The sequence below is a fragment of the Zeus faber genome (genome assembly GCF_960531495.2).
Source record: "Zeus faber genome assembly, chromosome: 16".
Classification (NCBI taxonomy): Eukaryota; Metazoa; Chordata; class Actinopteri; order Zeiformes; family Zeidae; genus Zeus; species Zeus faber.
In genome coordinates, this window is record NC_137202.1 from 31,088,115 (window position 1) to 31,106,646 (window position 18,532).

Sequence of the window (18,532 nt, forward strand, 5' to 3'; positions counted from 1 at the left end):
CATTTTATGGGATTGAAAAACAACGATTCCCGTTAGATCTCACTCCTCCCTTTTAGGATTGATGGACTTATCTTACTTGGATGGATTTATGGAATAATCTTTGACCCATCATTCACTCTTCAAATCATGCTAGTTTTTCTAGTTCAGAATCGTCTCATTCTGCGTCTTCCCTCAAAATGTTTTTTAATGAATCCTAAATATTCATTACTCAGCAGAATATTATGAAAGCTTTTTAGAAGATCTATATATTTCACTAAGAAACCCGTTTGCCGTGAGTTTTCTTCATGTAATCATAAAAACTCGTATGGTATTTTTGATCCTCTTATCTTTAGTCAAATGTTTTTGGAGCAATAATATTGACATGTTATAGTGATGAAGCTTACTGATCAGATTCTTCTGGAAGATTGATTCTAACTGATCGATGATGTGATATGGATAACTTACTTACTTAGCACCACCTTGCAGTATTTATTGTTACACCAATGTTGTTGTTACACTAATCTCTGTCGCAATGTAGCTTGAATGTTATTCTCCCTTGTAAGTCGCTTTGGATAAAAGCGTCTGATAAATGACTAAATGTAAATGTAAATGTAACTTACCTGAATGAAGCAGCTGATCAATGTTGGATCAGGTGACAACCAGAGAGTGTGGGATCTGGAGGCGTTTTTCTTCTGCATCTTTATTCGTGATGACGTTTCCGCTGATGTTCTGAAACCTTTGCGGTGTTTCAGGGCGAGGAGGGCGACCAGGGGAGTTCCGGACAAGTGGGTTCCCAAGGACCAACGGTACGACAGCTCAGCTCAGTTCTTCTGGTTCCTGCTAGGTAACGTTTCTCCTTCCTGCAGAGACGGTGATGAAGATGATGTTGTGCTTGTGGTTCCAGGGGCCGCAGGGGATCCGAGGAGCCACTGGGATGTTGGGACCCAAGGGAGAGATGGTAAGTGGGCAACTTCCCATCAGAAGCTTCAAGTCGGATTTGGTTTTGCGTAAAAGTGACTGAAAGCGGGTGTTCTCTGGCAGGGAGCCCGAGGACACGATGGAGAGCCCGGTCCTCAAGGTGTTGCAGGTGCCCTCGTAAGTTCCTCCCTCAATGCATTTGATTCTTGATTTCCAATGAGTGTGACATGGATGTTAAATGGTGTCCATGTGTCCTTCAGGGGGATCGTGGTCAACGTGGCGTGATGGGGGAGCGAGGACCCAAAGGAGAGACGGTCAGTATCTCATATAACATATAACACTCTGTGGTGGATGGGGTGGCTTGAGTAGCCAGACCTGATGCTCGTTGGTTGGGCTAACGAGCATCAGGTTTAAAAACCCTCTCCGCACACTCAGTCAGGATGGGAGCCCTCTGTCATGACATGTTCCATCTGCTCCTTGCTAATTCCACCTAGCCGGCAGTCTCGCCACCACACGCCACCAAAGTGGCGTGCTCGGGGCCCTCCGGCACAGAGACACAGACGACGGGGGGTTGTGAAGACCAGTTTATTGTAGAGATGAGGCTAGGCCCATCCACCTCATTGTTCAGGTTTTCTGTGAGGTCGCTGTGGACATGAAGGTCTTCTCTGTCCAACAGGGTCTTCAGGGTCCCCGAGGCATCACGGGTCTTCCAGGTCCCAAGGGGGAGGCTGTAAGTATCGTATAACATAAGATATACTTTTCTAAATACTTTGTTTCTGCCAACCAAAACCTCACTTCTGTTTGTGCGTTCAATGTTCAGGGACTTCCGGGCGTTGACGGACGGGAGGGAATACCAGGAATGCCTGGCACAAAAGTATATAATTTTTCAACCTTTAGTCATTAAATTTAGTTCCCTGAGCCCGTTTCATGCTTCACATTTTGTAAAACTGAGAAGGTTTCTTTAGCATCTCCAATCTGTTTGTCTTTAGGGCTCCATAGGGAAGGCCGGAGTGCATGGCGAGATCGGGCTTCAGGGACTCCCTGTAAGTTTGACATTCGATCCCATAAATCCAACACCCAGCGATCCTACGCACCTGAATGAACCAGAAGAATAAACAGGAATATTCCAAATGACCTGCCTAATTATATTATTAAAGGGTTTGGTTAACCCCCTAGGAATATATCCTTATTAAGTAAAAGGAAAACATGTTAACATCACATTGCAATATCTTCTATCCATCATGCTTCTCAACATGATGAAAGTTCTAGTTTAATTTGAATGGGTTTTCCAGTGTCATTATTGACGTCTTGTTTTATACAAAGCTACCTGCTGAAAAGGCTCCAAGGTTTGTCTTGGAAATGAGGTATCAGCTCTTCCTGAGTGTATTGATCCGGTGAAAGCAGGCATGAGGATCAATCATTAAAGATTAACACCGTAACCTTGGCAGGAGCTGGAATGATTTTTCGCTATGGAGGTAATTACCTGATTAAAGTGAACAGACTGATAAAATAATGGTAATTTGGGTTAAAAGCTTCAAACCCAGGCCGACGCCCCAGCCGCTCAAATCACATTCTGTTCTCTTTTCGAGTTGATCTTGTTCTTCCTGTGATCAGAAGATCTTCCTCCTTCTTGCAGGGTCTTCCTGGGGTTCCTGGACCAAAAGGCCTGGGTGGTCCCAAGGTCGGTCCGACACTTCTTCTTCTTTTCAGTATCTTCCTGCTTTTCCTTCAGCTTCATGAAGTGAAACAAACTTCTTGTTTCTACAGGGAGACACTGGACAGCAAGGTCTGCTGGGAACGATGGGATCTGCTGGAAAACCTGTGAGTACCAGAACGTTCTCCAGAAGCTGTAATTTGTAATCTGTAACTATGCTAAAGAAATCACATCAATATCCCCCCCACCCCCCAGGGAGAGCAAGGGGAGCAGGGCGAGGTCGGACCTCTCGGACCCATCGGGGAATCTGTGAGTACTGGATCTGATTACATGTTGATCGGTTCCCTCTTCCCTTGAGGTTTCTGATAATTTCTTCTCAAACCCCCCAGGGAGACGTGGGCGAGCGAGGACCACCCGGAGCTCTGGGCAAACCAGGAGGCAGGGTAAGTTATCTGCTGCTTGCAACCACCTGGAAAACCTGTCTGACTGTAGCGTAGATAGGTTACAGTACTGAGGCTTTAATAACGTGCTGTTGGTATTACTGCAGTAACCTCACCTTGAATTTGGTAGAAATTATCTGCTCTAAACGTGAGTTTCAGATCGTGTCTCAGAAAGGTTCATCATGACTGGAGCTGCTTGCATCACGTAGAAGCAGCATCTTAAAACAGAAGAAAGTCTGGAGAGAAGGAATTTCTCAGAATGGCTGAGGGTTATTTTTCCTGTAAGACGAGACCAAAGAGCTGAAAGAACTCTCTGTTTGGCTGGAATTCCTCTCTCAGACGCTGATCAAAGCTCAGCCAGGACACGACAGGTTAATTACACAAGGAAGGATTCAGAGGAAACGCTTTTCTTCACCATGAAATATACTTTATGATCACATTATATGCCCTGGGGAAATAAGACGTTTAATGCCATTGGATTTATGACTGATGTGCTGTTTCTTTCCAGGGACCCAAAGGCGACCTGGGGCTCCCTGGACTCCCTGGACCTCCAGGCCTTCCCGGGGTCAAGGGAGAGAGGGTAGGGAATGCTGCTTCTCACTCTTCTTCTCCTGAAAGTGTGGTCGCCCTCTTCTTACCCAAACCAGAACAAAACCCAAATTCAATAGAACCGTCGTCAATTGGAAAAAGTTCTGTCTTTATGTCTAGAGTTCTGACGGAGCTGAGTGGAGATTATAGTCTTCTTGGAGTAGCTCGGAGCTGGCCCTCACATGTTGAAGTGATGGATCCATATCTGTAATCAGATATTAAACATCACACTGGGAAAGCTGCTCATCGAATAGCTCAATCTATCACACGACTCTCAAGACCAGAGCTGTTGGGTTCTGAGGAGTCCAAACTGGACCAGAACCAAAGTTCTCTAGAAGATTTAGACTTGAGACCCGGGTGGGTCTACAACTTCAGAGAAGTATTTTTAATATCTGATGTTGTTGATTGAGTTGTTGGTCTTTGAATATTTCAGGGTGAATCTGGCGAGCCGGGACCCAAAGGTGAACAGGTACAGAAGCTCAAACTGTAAACAGTCACTACTTTCCAAATGTGTACTTTTACTTTTACACTTTTACAAACACGGAGCTTGTGTTTGCGTTCAGGGCGTCCAAGGAGCAGAAGGAAATGCTGGAGACAAGGGAGAAGCTGTGAGTCGCTGCTTGGAACCTGATCCAACCTTTCAACACAAAATACTAATGATGCCACGAGACTTTCAGAACTTCACAACTCTTTCGTGTTCTGTTGTTTCAGGGTGAGCTGGGCGAGGCCGGGTCCAAAGGAGCCGTGAGTTCAGACACTTTTCAACATTCTGTTCATTACAAACCCATTAGAACTTCTCTGATCCGGTTCCTGGTTCCTTGTGAAGGTTGGGAACCCCGGAGAGCCTGGAAACAGAGGACCCGAAGGAAGCCGGGGACAGCCTGGCATTGAGGGCCCTCCTGGAACACCTGGACCTCGAGGCATGCAGGGGAACCGGGGAGTGCCGGGGGTCCGCGGGTCTCAGGGTCCAGCGGTAAGTCTGAGTGGAGACAGGGAGGAGAACCTGAAGAACCGACGAGAACCTAATAAAACCTGACAGAACTTACCTACCAGAACCTAATCAAACCTAATAAAATCTATCAGAACTTAATAGAACCTAAGAGAACTTAACATAACCTGCCAGAACATGCCAGAACATACCAGAACCTAATAGAACCGAACATAACCTACAAGGAGGAACACAACATCCTAATCTTACTAGAGAGATATGAAACAAGCTACAGTATTATAGAGTAGTAATATAATCTACTTGTATAGCAGCAGTAGTAGTATTTAGTTGTAGTGTAGTAGTATCTATTAGTGTAGTAGTAGCATAGTCATAGTAGTATAGTCATGATAGTATCTAGTAGTATAGTAGTAGTATATGTAGAACATTGGGTCGTTGCTCATGGTATGGTGTCAGAAGGATCCTTCTGGTTCTGGATCAGGATGTAAGGTTTCAGGATCATTCTGGAACAGGATGCAATGTTTAAGGATCATTCTGGGTCCTTCTTGGTTCTAATGGGTTCTAGATCAGGGTGTAAAGTTTAAAGATCCTTCTAGGTTTTGGATCAGGATGTAATGTTTCTGGGTTCTTGTGGGTCCTTCTTGGTCCTTCATAGTCCTTCTGGGTTCTTCTGGATCAGGATGTAATGTTTCAGGGTTCTTCTGGGTACTTTTGCGTTCTTCTGGACCAGGATGTAATGTTTCAGGGTCCTTCTTGGTCCTTCTGGGTTCTGGATCATGATGTAATGTTTCTGGGTTCTTCTTGGTCCTTCTGGGTTCTTGATCAGGATGTAATGTTTAAAGATCCTTTAGGGGGCTTCTGGGTTCTTCTGGGTCCCTTTGGGTTCTTCTGGATCAGGATGTAATGTTCGAGGATCCTTCTGGATCAGGATGTAATGTTTAAGGGACCTTCTGGGTCCTGGATCAGGACGTAATGTTTAAGGATCCTTCTGAGTTGTTCTGGGTTCTGTATCAGGATGTAATGTTTTAGGGTCCCTCTGGGTTCCGGATCAGGATATAATGTTTAAGGATACTTCAGGGGGCTTCTGGGTCCCTTTGGGTTCTTCTGGATCAGGATGTAATGTTCGAGGATCCTTCTGGATCAGGATGTAATGTTTAAGGGTCCCTCTCGTAATGTTTAAGGATCCTTATGGGTTCTGGATCAGGATGTAATGTTTCTGGGTTCTTGTGGGTCATTCTTGCTTCTTCTGGGTCCTTTGTGGTCCTTCTGGGTTCTTCTGGATCAGGATGTAATGTTTCAGGGTCCTTCTGGGTACTTTTGGGTTCCTCTGGATCAGGATGTAATGTTTCAGGGTTCCTCTTGGTCCTTCTGTGTTCTGGATCATGATGTAATGTTTCTGGGTTCTTCTTGGTCCTTCTGGGTTCTGGATCATAATATAATGTTTCTGGGTTCTTCAGGGTCCTTCTGGGTTCTTCTGGGTCCTTCTGGGTTCTTCTGAGTGCCTCTGGGTTCTGGATCAGGATATAATGTTCGAGGATCCTTCTGGATCAGGATGTAATGTTTAAGGGTCCTTCTGGGTTTTGGATCAGGATGAAATGTTTAAGGATCTTTCTGGGTTATTCTTGGTCCTTCTGGGTTCTGGATCATGATGTAATGTTTAAGGATCTTTCTGGGTTCCTCTGAGTCCCTCTGGGTTCTGGATCAGGATATAATGTTTAAGGATCCTTCAAGGGGCTTCTGGGTCCCTTTGGGTTCTTCTGGATCAGGATGTAATGTTCGAGGATCCTTCTGAATCAGGATGTAATGTTTAAGGGTCCTTCTGGGTCCTGGATCAGCACGTAATGTTTAAGGATCCTTCTGAGTTGTTCTGGATCAGGATATAATGTTTAAGGATCCTTCAAGGGGCTTCTGGGTCCCTTTGGGTTCTTCTGGAACAGGATGTAATGTTCGAGGATCCTTCTGAATCAGGATGTAATGTTTAAGGGTCCTTCTGGGTCCTGGATCAGCACATAATGTTTAAGGATCCTTCTGAGTTGTTCTGGACCAGGATGTAATGTTTTAGGGTCCCTCTGGGTTCTGTATCAGAATGTAATGTTTAAGGATTCTTCTGGGTTCTGGATCACGATGTAATGTTTAAGGGTCATTCTGGATCAGGATGTATAGTTTAAGGATCCTTCTGGGTTCTTCTTGGTCCTTCTGGGTCAGGATGTGATGTTTAAAGATTATTCTAGGTCCTTTGTGGTCCTTCTGGGTTCTGGATCAGGATATCATGTTTAAGGATCCTTCAGGGGGCTTCTGGGTCCCTCTGGGTTCTTCTGGATCAGCATCTAATGTTTCAGCGTCCTTCTGGGTTATTTTGGGTTCTTTTGGGTTCTTCTGGATCCTTCTTGGTTCTTCTGGGTCCTGGATCAGCACGTAATGTTTAAGGATCCTTCTGAGTTGTTCTGGATCAGGGTGTAATGTTTAGGGTCCCTCTGGGTTCTGTATCAGGATGTAATGTTTAAGGACTCTTATTTGTTCTTCTGGGTTCTTCTTGGTCCTTCTGGATCAGGATGTAATGTTCCAGGGTTCTTCTGGGTCCCTCTGATCAGGATATAATGTTTAAGGATCCTTCAGGGGGATTCTGGGTCCCTTTGGGTTCTTCTGGATCAGGATGTAATGTTCAAGGATCCTTCTGGATCAGGATGAAATGTTTAAGGGTCGTTCTGGATCAGGATGTATAATTTAAGGTTCCTTCTGGGTTCTTCAGGGTTCTGGATCAGCATGTTATGTGTAAGGATATTTCTGGGTTCTCCTGGGTCATTTTGGGTTCTAATGGGTCCTTTTGGGTTCTGGATCAGGACGTATTGTTTAAGGATCCTTCTGAGTTGTTCTGGGATCTGGATCAGGATGTAACGTTTTAGGGTCCTTCTGGGTTCTTCTTGGTCCTTCTCAGTCAGGATGTAATGTTTAAAGATCCTTCTAGGTTCTTCTAGGTTCCTCTGGGTTCTGGATCAGGATATAATGTTTAAGGATCCTTCAGGGGGCACCTGGGTTCTTCTGGGTCCCTCTGGGTTCTTCTGGATCAGGATGTAATGTTTAAGGATCCTCTGGGTTCTGGATCAGGATGTAATGTTTGTGGGTGCTTCTTTGTCCTTTTTGGTTCTTCTAGGTCCTCCTGGGTTCGTCTGTGTTCTGGATCAGGATGTAATGTTTAAGGATCCTTCTGGGTTCTGGATCATGATGTAATGTTTCAGGGTCCTTCTAGGTTCTTCTTGGACCTTCTGGGTTCTGGATCAGGATGTTCTGTTTGACTGTGGTGTTGTTCTCCGCAGGGTAAAGAACCGAGTGAGCAGCACATCAGACAGGTCTGCATGCGTGTCATGCAAGGTAGGTCTGAACGCCTCAACCTGAATTCACATCATGAACCAGGTTCTGGTCCCTGTTCTCTTGAGAAATCCTTTCAGCTCCAGGAGACATGAGCGGCTCGGGATCAGAAACAGAAAAAGGAAGATCAGTCGAGCAACATGCCGTCAGAATGAGAAGAACGGAGAGAGCTTTTATTTTTCTTCGGTTTGTGAAACTGAGGGTGGAAACAAGAAATTCCACCTCGTTGTGTTCTGTCAGAAGAATGTTTTTTGAAGGATAATTCGCTACATTTAAAGCAACTAAGAATTAGCTTTTATTTTCACTCGTCATTACAACATGCATCAACAGCAGCTAGGCTAACTCAGTTAGCACGCAGCCCGTTACTACCTCTGTACTAAACAACACATCAGAGAAGAGAATTTCCCAGCAAACTGAACTGTTGCTCTAAGTTCCATTAAATATGTATTTGTATTGATTGATATTTTGCGTGCGTATTGTCTGAAGGTTCCATTTCTCCTTTGAAACGGCTCCAACAGAGCAGCTGGCCCAATTAGCCGCTAGTCTGAGGAGACCAGAGACTGGTGTCGCTGGCCTACCTGGAAAACCTGGACCTCCAGGTCCCCCTGGGCTTCCAGGGGACAACGGCTTCCCTGGACAGGCGGGAAGCAGAGGACTCCCAGGACTCAAAGGACCTCCAGGACTCCTGGGAGTCAAAGGCCCAAAAGGTACTGTCTTGTCTCCTTTTCAACACTACGCATGCTTTAAAAAGACAGTTGAAGTCAAACTTGTATTTAAAAAGAAATTCTGCGATAAGAGAGTATATTTATTGGACATAATAAAATGGGATTAATTCCTACTTCAACCTGGCATATTGAGGAAGACCTAAAATCTTCAGCTCTTAGAGGTACTTGTGGAGCCTCAGGTTCAAATGACCGCTGACTCCAGAGCTGCACTGGGTGTCATGACATTTCACTACATATGTTTGACCGTATGTATGTGACAAATAATCTCTTCAACTTGAACATTCTATTGATCCACCTGTTTGTAAGCCTTGATTTATTGAAAAACCTCAATGAGACATTGTCACTCACTAACCTGGACCCCGGTGATCTTTATGCTGCAGGCGAGCTGGGCGACAGAGGGAGCCGAGGTCCGACCGCTCGAGGGCCAAAGGGCCAGCCGGGACCCCCAGGGCTGCCTGGTGAGTCAGGTGACATCTAGTCTGCGATTGGTTGCTGAGTGGTTTCTTACCTGGTTTCCCTGATTCAAGGTGAACCTGGAAAACCGGGCTACGGTCGGGATGGGCGGGACGGAGAGAGGGGCCCGCCTGGCGTCCCGGGGCAGTCCGGGGTCCCGGGACCTCCCGGTTCAGCCGGCCCCAACGGCTACTGCGACCCCTCGGCCTGTAACCTCCAGGCCGGTGCCGCTCACCAGTCCCTGGACTCCAACTTGAAGGGACCTGCAGTAAATTGAGAGAACGGAGAGACAGAACGGAAAGACTGGTGGAAATGTGTTTCCCAGGGGCCTCAAGCGGCTCCTGGACCTCCACCCATCAACCTGGACTCTTCTGGGATGAAGCGGATTCTACATTGTGTCCGTGTTGTTCTGGTGTTTCTGGATGTTTCAGAAGAAGTTCGTCCATTTTGTTCCTTTTTCTACTTAAAATTCAACTCAGTGACCAGAACCACCAACTGGCAACCAGTTCAGAACCACAGCGGAAGAAATCCACGTTCCACTGATACATGGTGTAAATCTCTGTAAATTGTTTGAAATGTGGTTAAATATATTTCCTACAAAACACTTGAACACGACGTTTCATTTGAAATAAATTCCAAACACATTCACACAACAAGAAAATGAAACAAACTTCAACAAAATATGATTGAATTTCAAACATTCAGCAGTGCACAATTATTATTTATTAACTTTTATTTTCATTTTAAATTCAGAACAGTTTGGCATCAAATCATTTGGCGGTGCGCAGAAATTAAATATCCAATAAAGAAATCAGTGAATTGACCTTGAACACATTATTTAAAAACTGCTTAATATGGTGCAACAAGACAGGTTTCCCTGCGAAGGCGTAAGGCAGTTTAATATGAAATATAAACAACAATAAATTCCTCTGTAACTTGAATTCATGTGAAGCAGAATTAAGACCCAAGTATCAGAAAAATCATCAAACCGTGATTCATTCCAATGATTTAAAGCTGAATCCAGCGTGAAGCAGTCGAGGTAGATCCATGGAGGAGGAATAAATCGATTTTCCATCACACATTGATTCATATTTTGTATTTAGCGTCTCTCCTGCTGTGAATTCAGTGTAAAGCGCCACATGAAAGTGATCCCAGTTCAGACAGGGGGCGCTCTCCCATCACAGTGCAGGGATATTATTAGAGCTTCCACTGACGAAAAGTCATCAAATATAAAAGAACATGTTACTGATGTGATTTCATTTGAGTTTGAATGAAAGTTCAGTATATAATAATAATATTACAGTGATTCTCATGACAATAACTCTGTCAGTATCTGCCGATACTGTGCTTGTGTACTTGTACTTATAAAAAACTGCAAAGCAGGCAAAGTTCAGAGACACGGCAGAAAAGGTTTAAACACAACACAAAACAATTAAATTAAAATGACACAAACACAAGGTCTGAAAATAATTTAAAGCTTAAAACGTCAGGAGTAATATTACTAATCTGCATCATCAGTACACACAGAATACTCAGTACTGGTACTCAATCAATCAATCAATCAATCAATCAATCAATCAATCAATAAATGAAACAGCATCGTGACATGCAGAACAAACTAGAAGTATATAATATAATATAATATAATATATGATATGATATAATATAAAAATAATATATTATATTATTATTATATTATATAACATCATATAACATAATATTATATTATATTTTATACCAGTGATATAATAAATATAATATAAATATAATATAATATTATATCATGAAAAACAGTACTGACTTCTTGATTGGTTAAAAATCTAAATATACAAATAAACCAACAGAGGAATCGTCATAGAAACAACATGTAAACACAAAACTCCGGACGCATGGTGGTATCTGGTCTGGTCTGATGTGGTCTGTGATCTGGTCTAGTCTGGTGGGGTCTAGTGTGGTCTGGTGTGGTCTGTGGTCTGATCTGGTGTGGTCTGTGGTCTGGTCTGGTTTGGTCTAGTGTGGTCTGGTGTGCTCTGTGGTCTGATCTGGTGTGGTCTGGTCTGGTGTGGTGTGGTCTGGTGTTGTCTTGTCTAGTGTGGTCTGGTGTGTTCTGTGGTCTGGTCTAGTCTGGTGTGGTCTAGTGTGGTCTGGTGTGGTCTGGTGTGGTCTGTGGTCTGATCTGGTGTGGTCTGTGGTCTGTGGTCTAGTCTTGTGTGGTCCAGTGTGGTCTGGTGTGGTCTGTGGTCTGATCTGGTGTGGTCTGTGGTCTGGTCTGGTGTGGTCTAGTGTTGTCTGGCCTAGTGTGGTCTGGTGTAGTCTGTGGTCTGGTCTAGTCTGGTCTGGTGTGGTCTATGGTCTGTTCTGGTGTGGTCTGTGGTCCGGTCTGGTCTGAGGTGTGGTCTAGTGTGGTGTGGTCTAGTGTGGTCTGGTGTGGTCTGTAGTCTGGTCTGGTGTGGTCTGTGGTCTGATCTAGTGTGGTCTGGTGTGGTCTGTGATGTGGTCTGGTGTGGTCTGTGGTCGAGTCTGGTCTGGTCTGGTGTGGTCTGGTCTAGTGTGGTCTGTGTTCTGGTCTAGTATGGTCTGGTCTGGTCTGGTATGGTCTGGTGTGGTCTGGGTCTGGGTCTGTTCTGGTGTGGTCTGTAGTCTGGTCTGGTGTGGTCTGTGGTCTGTGGTCTGGTATGGTCTGGTGTGGTCTGGTCTGGTGTGGTCTGTGGTCTGTGGTCTGTGGTCTGGTCTGGTCTGGTCTGGTGTAGTGTGGTCTGGTGTGGTCTGTGGTGTGGTCTGGTGTGGTCTGTGATCTGGTCTGGCGTGGTCTGGTCTGGTGTGGTCTGGTGTGGTCTGTAGTCTGGTCTGGTGTGGTCTGGTGTGGTCTGGTGTGGTCTGGTCTGGTGTGGTCAGTGGTCTGGTCTGGTGTGGTGTGGTCTGGTCTAGTGTGGTCTGGTGTGGTCTGTGGTGTGGTCTGGTCTAGTATGGTCTGGTGTGGTCTGGGTCTGTTCTGGTGTGGTCTGTAGTCTGGTCTGGTGTGGTCTGGTCTAGTGTGGTCTGTGTTCTGGTCTAGTATGGTCTGGTGTGGTCTAGTGTGGTCTGTGGTGTGGTCTGTGGAATGGTCTGGTGTGGTCTGGGTCTGTTCTGGTGTGGTCTGTAGTCTGGTCTGGTGTGGTCTGTGGTCTGGTTTGGTGTGGTCTGGTCTGGTCTAGTGTGGTCTGGTGTGGTCTGTGGTGTGGTCTGGTGTGGTCTGTGATCTGGTCTGGCGTGGTCTGGTCTAGTGTGGTCTGTGTTCTGGTCTGGTATGGTCTGGTGTGGTCTGGTGTGGTCTGTAGTCTGGTCTGGTGTGGTCCGGTCTGGTCTGGTATGGTCTGGTGTGGTCTGTGGTCTAGTCTGGTGTGGTCTGTGGTCTAGTCTGGTGTGGTGTGGTCTGGTCTGGTCTAGTGTGGTCTGGTGTGGTCTGTGGTGAGGTCTGGTGTGGTCTGTGATCTGGTCTGGTCTGGTCTGGTCTGGTCTGGTCTGGCGTGGTCTGGTCTAGTGCGGTCTGTGTTCTGGTCTGGTATGGTCTGGTGTGGTCTGGTGTGGTCTGGTGTGGTCTGTGGTCTGGTCTGGTGTGGTCTGGTGTGGTCCGTGGTGTGGTCTGGTCTGGTATGGTCTGGTGTGGTCTGGGTCTGTTCTGGTGTGGTCTGTAGTCTGGTCTGGTGTGGTCTGGTATGGTCTGGTGTGGTGTGGTCTGGTGTGGTCTGTGGTCTGGTCTGGGTCTGTTCTGGTCTGGGTCTGTTGTGGTCTGTTGTGGTCTGTTGTGGTCTTAGCAGGTCCACCAACATGAGGAGGAGGAGAATTAAAGGGAGGCTTAATGAATCAGATGCTTCATTCTGGTGTGGTCTGTGGTCTGTCCTGGTGTGGTCTAGTGTTGTCTGGCCTAGTGTGGTCTGGCGTAGTCTGTGGTCTGGTCTAGTCTGTTCTGGTGTGGTCTGTGGTCCGGTCTGGTCTGAGGTGTGGTCTAGTGTGGTGTGGTCTAGTGTGGTCTGGTGTGGTCTGTAGTCTGGTCTGGTGTGGTCTGTGGTCTGATCTAGTGTGGTCTGGTGTGGTCTGTGGTGTGGTCTGGTGTGGTCTGTGGTCTGGTCTGGTCTGGTGTGGTCTGGTCTAGTGTGGTCTGTGTTCTGGTCTAGTATGGTCTGGTCTGGTCTGGCCTGGTATGGTCTGGTGTGGTCTGGGTCTGGGTCTGTTCTGGTGTGGTCTGTAGTCTGGTCTGGTGTGGTCTGGTGTGGTCTGGTGTGGTCTGGTGTGGTCTGGTCTGGTCTGGTGTGGTCTGGTCTGGTGTGGTCTGTGGTCTGTGGTCTGGTCTGGTGTGGTGTGGTGTGGTCTGGTCTGGTCTGGTCTAGTGTGGTCTGGTGTGGTCTGTGGTGTGGTCTGTGATCTGGTCTGGCGTGGTCTGGTCTGGTGTGGTCTGGTGTGGTCTGTAGTCTGGGCTGGTGTGGTCTGGTGTGGTCTGGTCTGGTGTGGTCTGTGGTCTGGTCTGGTGTGGTGTGGTCTGGTCTGGTCTAGTGTGGTCTGGTGTGGTCTGTGGTGAGGTCTGGTGTGGTCTGTGATCTGGTCTGGTCTGGTCTGTCGTGGTCTGGTGTGGTCTGGTGTGGTGTGGTCTGGTGTGGTCTGGTGTGGTCTGGTGTGGTCTGTGGTGTGGTCTGGTCTAGTATGGTCTGGTGTGGTCTGGGTCTGTTCTGGTGTGGTCTGTAGTCTGGTCTGGTGTGGTCTGGTCTAGTGTGGTCTGTGTTCTGGTCTAGTATGGTCTGGTGTGGTCTGGTGTGGTCTGTGGTGTGGTCTGTGGTATGGTCTGGTGTGGTCTGGGTCTGTTCTGGTGTGGTCTGTAGTCTGGTCTGGTGTGGTCTGTGGTCTGTGGTCTGGTCTGGTCTGGTCTGGTGTGGTCTGGTCTGGTCTAGTGTGGTCTGGTGTGGTCTGTGGTGTGGTCTGGTGTGGTCTGTGATCTGGTCTGGCGTGGTCTGGTCTAGTGTGGTCTGTGTTCTGGTCTGGTATGGTCTGGTGTGGTCTGGTGTGGTCTGTAGTCTGGTCTGGTGTGGTCCGGTGTGGTCTGGTATGGTCTGGTCTGGTGTGGTCTAGTGTTGTCTGGCCTAGTGTGGTCTGGTGTAGTCTGTGGCCTGGTCTAGTCTGTTCTGGTGTGGTCTGTGGTCCGGTCTGGTCTGAGGTGTGGTCTAGTGTGGTGTGGTCTAGTGTGGTCTGGTGTGGTCTGTAGTCTGGTCTGGTGTGGTCTGTGGTCTTATCTAGTGTGGTCTGGTGTGGTCTGTGGTGTGGTCTGGTGTGGTCTGTGGTCTGGTCTGGTCTGGTGTGGTCTGGTCTAGTGTGGTCTGTGTTCTGGTCTAGTATGGTCTGGTCTGGTCTGGTATGGTCTGGTGTGGTCTGGGTCTGGGTCTGTTCTGGTGTGGTCTGTAGTCTGGTCTGGTGTGGTCTGGTATGGTCTGGTGTGGTCTGGTCTGGACTGGTGTGGTCTGGTCTGGTGTGGTCTGTGGTCTGTGGTCTGGTCTGGTGTGGTGTGGTGTGGTCTGGTCTGGTCTGGTCTGGTCTGGTCTAGTGTGGTCTGGTGTGGTCTGTGGTGTGGTCTGTGATCTGGTCTGGCGTGGTCTGGTCTGGTGTGGTCTGGTCTGGTCTTTAGTCTGGTCTGGTGTGGTCTGGTGTGGTCTGGTCTGGTGTGGTCTGTGGTCTGGTCTGGTGTGGTGTGGTCTGGTCTGGTCTAGTGTGGTCTGGTGTGGTCTGTGGTGAGGTCTGGTGTGGTCTGTGATCTGGTCTGGTCTGTCGTGGTCTGGTGTGGTCTGGTCTGGTGTGGTGTGGTCTGGTGTGGTCTGGTGTGGTCTGTGGTGTGGTCTGGTCTAGTATGGTCTGGTGTGGTCTGGGTCTGTTCTGGTGTGGTCTGTAGTCTGGTCTGGTGTGGTCTGGTCTAGTGTGGTCTGTGTTCTGGTCTAGTATGGTCTGGTGTGGTCTGGTGTGGTCTGTGGTGTGGTCTGTGGTATGGTCTGTGATCTGGTCTGGCGTGGTCTGGTCTAGTGTGGTCTGTGTTCTGGTCTGGTATGGTCTGGTGTGGTCTGGTGAGGTCTGTAGTCTGGTCTGGTGTGGTCCGGTGTGGTCTGGTATGGTCTGGTCTGGTGTGGTCTAGTGTTGTCTGGCCTAGTGTGGTCTGGTGTAGTCTGTGGTCTGGTCTAGTCTGTTCTGGTGTGGTCTGTGGTCCGGTCTGGTCTGAGGTGTGGTCTAGTGTGGTGTGGTCTAGTGTGGTCTGGTGTGGTCTGTAGTCTGGTCTGGTGTGGTCTGTGGTCTGATCTAGTGTGGTCTGGTGTGGTCTGTGGTGTGGTCTGGTGTGGTCTGTGGTCTGGTCTGTCTGGTGTGGTCTGGTCTAGTGTGGTCTGTGTTCGGGTCTAGTATGGTCTGGTCTGGTCTGGTCTGGTCTGGTGTGGTCTGGGTCTGGGTCTGTTCTGGTGTGGTCTGTAGTCTGGTCTGGTGTGGTCTGGTGTGGTCTGGTCTGGTCTGGTGTGGTCTGGTCTGGTGTGGTCTGTGGTCTGTGGTCTGGTCTGGTGTGGTGTGGTCTGGTCTGGTCTGGTCTGGTCTAGTGTGGTCTGGTGTGGTCTGTGGTGTGGTCTGTGATCTGGTCTGGCGTGGTCTGGTCTGGTGTGGTCTGGTGTGGTCTGTAGTCTGGTCTGGTGTGGTCTGGTGTGGTCTGGTGTGGTCTGGTCTGGTGTGGTCTGTGGTCTGGTCTGGTGTGGTGTGGTCTGGTCTGGTCTAGTGTGGTCTGGTGTGGTCTGTGGTGAGGTCTGGTGTGGTCTGTGATCTGGTCTGGTCTGGTCTGTCGTGGTCTGGTGTGGTCTGGTGTGGTGTGGTCTGGTGTGGTCTGGTGTGGTCTGGTGTGGTCTGTGGTGTGGTCTGGTCTAGTATGGTCTGGTGTGGTCTGGGTCTGTTCTGGTGTGGTCTGTAGTCTGGTCTGGTGTGGTCTGGTCTAGCGTGGTCTGTGTTCTGGTCTAGTATGGTCTGGTGTGGTCTGGTGTGGTCTGTGGTGTGGTCTGTGGTATGGTCTGGTGTGGTCTGGGTCTGTTCTGGTGTGGTCTGTAGTCTGATCTGGTGTGGTCTGTGGTCCGTGGTCTGGTCTGGTGTGGTCTGGTGTGGTCTGGTCTGGTCTGGTCTAGTGTGGTCTGGTGTGGTCTGTGGTGTGGTCTGGTGTGGTCTGTGATCTGGTCTGGCGTGGTCTGGTCTAGTGTGGTCTGTGTTCTGGTCTGGTATGGTCTGGTGTGGTCTGGTGTGGTCTGTAGTCTGGTCTGGTGTGGTCCGGTGTGGTCTGGTATGGTCTGGTGTGGTCTGTGGTCTAGTCTGGTGTGGTCTGTGGTCTGGTCTGGTGTGGTGTGGTGTGGTCTGGTCTGGTCTAGTGTGGTCTGGTGTGGTCTGTGGTGAGGTCTGGTGTGGTCTGTGATCTGTTTTTTTCTGGTCTGGTCTGGTCTGGCGTGGTCTGTTCTAGTGTGGTCTGTGTTCTGGTCTGTCAGATGCTTCATTCTTCAAGTTTCAGAAGTTTTGTTGGATGGTGTTGCGTGCGAGCTCCACTGAAGTTATTATTGGATGTCCATGCTACAATTAGTGCAACAAGTTCTATGAGTATTATTAAAAACCACTACTTTCTACCACGCTAACAGAAATCTGCACTTAGGTTTGCATATGTATGATGTCACAACATGACATGGACTCATTCCCTTTTCAGACTGTGATTGGACGGTTCGGCAAGGAGCCGTCACCGTGGAATGCTTTGGTTCCAAGAATGAAGGAAGAAATGACTGAAAAGTTCCTGGTGCGTCTGAAGCGAAGAAAGAAAAAGCACAGCAGTGGAACATGGCCCCGCCCAGATGCTGCTTCAGCCGCCATCGTGCATCTAGCCGCCATCTTGCGTCTAGCCAACATCTTGCGTCTAGCCGCCATCTTCTGTCTAGCCGTTTTTGCGGCTCCGTGATGCCGCAGGAAGGCAGTCGCTGATGTTGCAGCGCCCAGGGGGTCCGGACGGCCCCTGCGGCCCCACAGTGCTAACACCTGAGGAGGAGGAAGTACTTAGACCTACTGAAGTAAAAGTACAAACACCCTGATGCAAAATTGCTCTCGTGAAAGTACTCTGTCAAGGGAGGAGCCGAGCTGTCTCGCACCACCCGGTAGTGGGCTGGATCAGGGGGGTAGGCTACTGGACAGACCTGGGCCAGACGGAAGAACTTTGGACCTCAAAGCGGTTCTGGAACCATCCAAGGGCTGGTGGGATGGATTGGAGGTATTCTATCTCTGTTACCATGGGAATGCCTCAAAAAAGATGGAGGAAGCTGCTGGGAAAAGGACTAGGACGTTGCGCAGAGATGCTGCCTCCAGGGGGCGGAGAGCAAGAGGATGCATCCTGATTTAAACTAAACTAAGTGAATGTGTACTTCATTCCTATCCATGAACCGAGGTTTTACTTCAGATCTAGAGAGCAACCTTCCTACTGACTGAGCTTCCAGACAAGGTGTGGCACCTACCTGGAGGCCCCAAGGGTCCTGGCTCCCCCACCAGGCCCATGCCGAGCTGGCCCCGCTCGCCCTTCTGGCCCCGGTACCCTGCGGAGAGATGCAGCTCAGATCACATGACAACAACATACAGAGCCACCAACAGACAGAAGCGAATGACGCAGGGCAGTCAGTAGGGTAAGTACCATGGCCGGGTGTGTTAGGGTGTTATCAGGGGGGTGTGACCTTGTACTAAGCGTGACCTTCAGTGAAAAGACGCTCGGCCGACACTGTCGCCGCTAGAGCGGCTTTGAAACTTTCCCAACTAGCAAGGAGGCTTTTCTTCAATTATACGTCAGAGTCCGTGTTGCCATGGAGATTGACACGATGATCAAATTAAACGACCTGAAGAGCGAATCACCGCATCGTCCGATCACGTTAAAGCAGCATCTCACAGGAAACCAGGCTCAGTCATTAATTCACATGCTCGTCACACCTCACACCGGAGTGCAGCAGAGGAGCAAACCAGGCCAAAGGCCTCTGTCTGGAGGAACAAGGCACACGCACTATTTATAGATGCACTCCATGCAAACTCACTGCCAAACGAATCCCATAAATCAGAGGAAAAGAGCGACGTAGTGAATCCTAATGGATACTCTGAAAGTCCCCAGCAGGGGGAGCAGCACCATTTAGAAATACAAGGACAGCAATTCAGAACCAAGCAGAGAAACTGAGAATTGTCTGAACCGGAGCGACGGCCTGAACCAGAGTGTTCGGTCTGAACCAGAGTGTTCGGCCTGAACCGGAGCGACGGCCTGAACCGGAGCGACGGCCTGAACTGGAGCGACGGCCTGAACCAGAGCGTTCGGTCTGAACCAGAGTGTTCGGTCTGAACCGGAGCGTCTGTTCTGACTGAGCGCGAAGCGTCGATGCTCCAGAATCATCACATCGCTGAAAAACACTGAGTGACTTTA

At 48.5% G+C, this 18,532-nt stretch overlaps 2 protein-coding genes across 2 annotated transcripts in view; one reads left to right on the top strand and one right to left on the bottom strand.

Annotated features, from left to right (window-relative positions):
- Positions 1-9,346, top strand: part of col9a1b (collagen, type IX, alpha 1b) — a gene marked incomplete at both ends in the record, with an annotated part of 22,216 nt that extends 12,870 nt beyond the window's left edge. Inside the window, 20 exons of the mRNA XM_080016506.1 lie at positions 732-785; positions 884-937; positions 1,021-1,074; positions 1,158-1,211; positions 1,574-1,627; positions 1,718-1,771; positions 1,887-1,940; positions 2,534-2,578; positions 2,665-2,718; positions 2,807-2,860; positions 2,941-2,994; positions 3,500-3,571; positions 4,013-4,048; positions 4,143-4,187; positions 4,291-4,323; positions 4,406-4,552; positions 7,840-7,894; positions 8,410-8,598; positions 8,997-9,074; positions 9,144-9,346. Of these exons, the coding sequence (XP_079872632.1) occupies positions 732-785; positions 884-937; positions 1,021-1,074; positions 1,158-1,211; positions 1,574-1,627; positions 1,718-1,771; positions 1,887-1,940; positions 2,534-2,578; positions 2,665-2,718; positions 2,807-2,860; positions 2,941-2,994; positions 3,500-3,571; positions 4,013-4,048; positions 4,143-4,187; positions 4,291-4,323; positions 4,406-4,552; positions 7,840-7,894; positions 8,410-8,598; positions 8,997-9,074; positions 9,144-9,346 (1,443 nt within the window). The remainder of the gene's footprint in view (positions 1-731; positions 786-883; positions 938-1,020; positions 1,075-1,157; positions 1,212-1,573; positions 1,628-1,717; positions 1,772-1,886; positions 1,941-2,533; positions 2,579-2,664; positions 2,719-2,806; positions 2,861-2,940; positions 2,995-3,499; positions 3,572-4,012; positions 4,049-4,142; positions 4,188-4,290; positions 4,324-4,405; positions 4,553-7,839; positions 7,895-8,409; positions 8,599-8,996; positions 9,075-9,143) is intronic.
- A 7,674-nt stretch (positions 9,347-17,020) lies between these two features.
- Positions 17,021-18,532, bottom strand: part of LOC307242175 (uncharacterized protein) — a gene marked incomplete at its 3' end in the record, with an annotated part of 106,586 nt that continues 105,074 nt past the window's right edge. The window contains exons 46-47 of the mRNA XM_080016507.1: positions 17,592-17,669; positions 17,021-17,121 (exon numbers count right to left, since the gene is read on the bottom strand). Of these exons, the coding sequence (XP_079872633.1) occupies positions 17,021-17,121; positions 17,592-17,669 (179 nt within the window). The remainder of the gene's footprint in view (positions 17,122-17,591; positions 17,670-18,532) is intronic.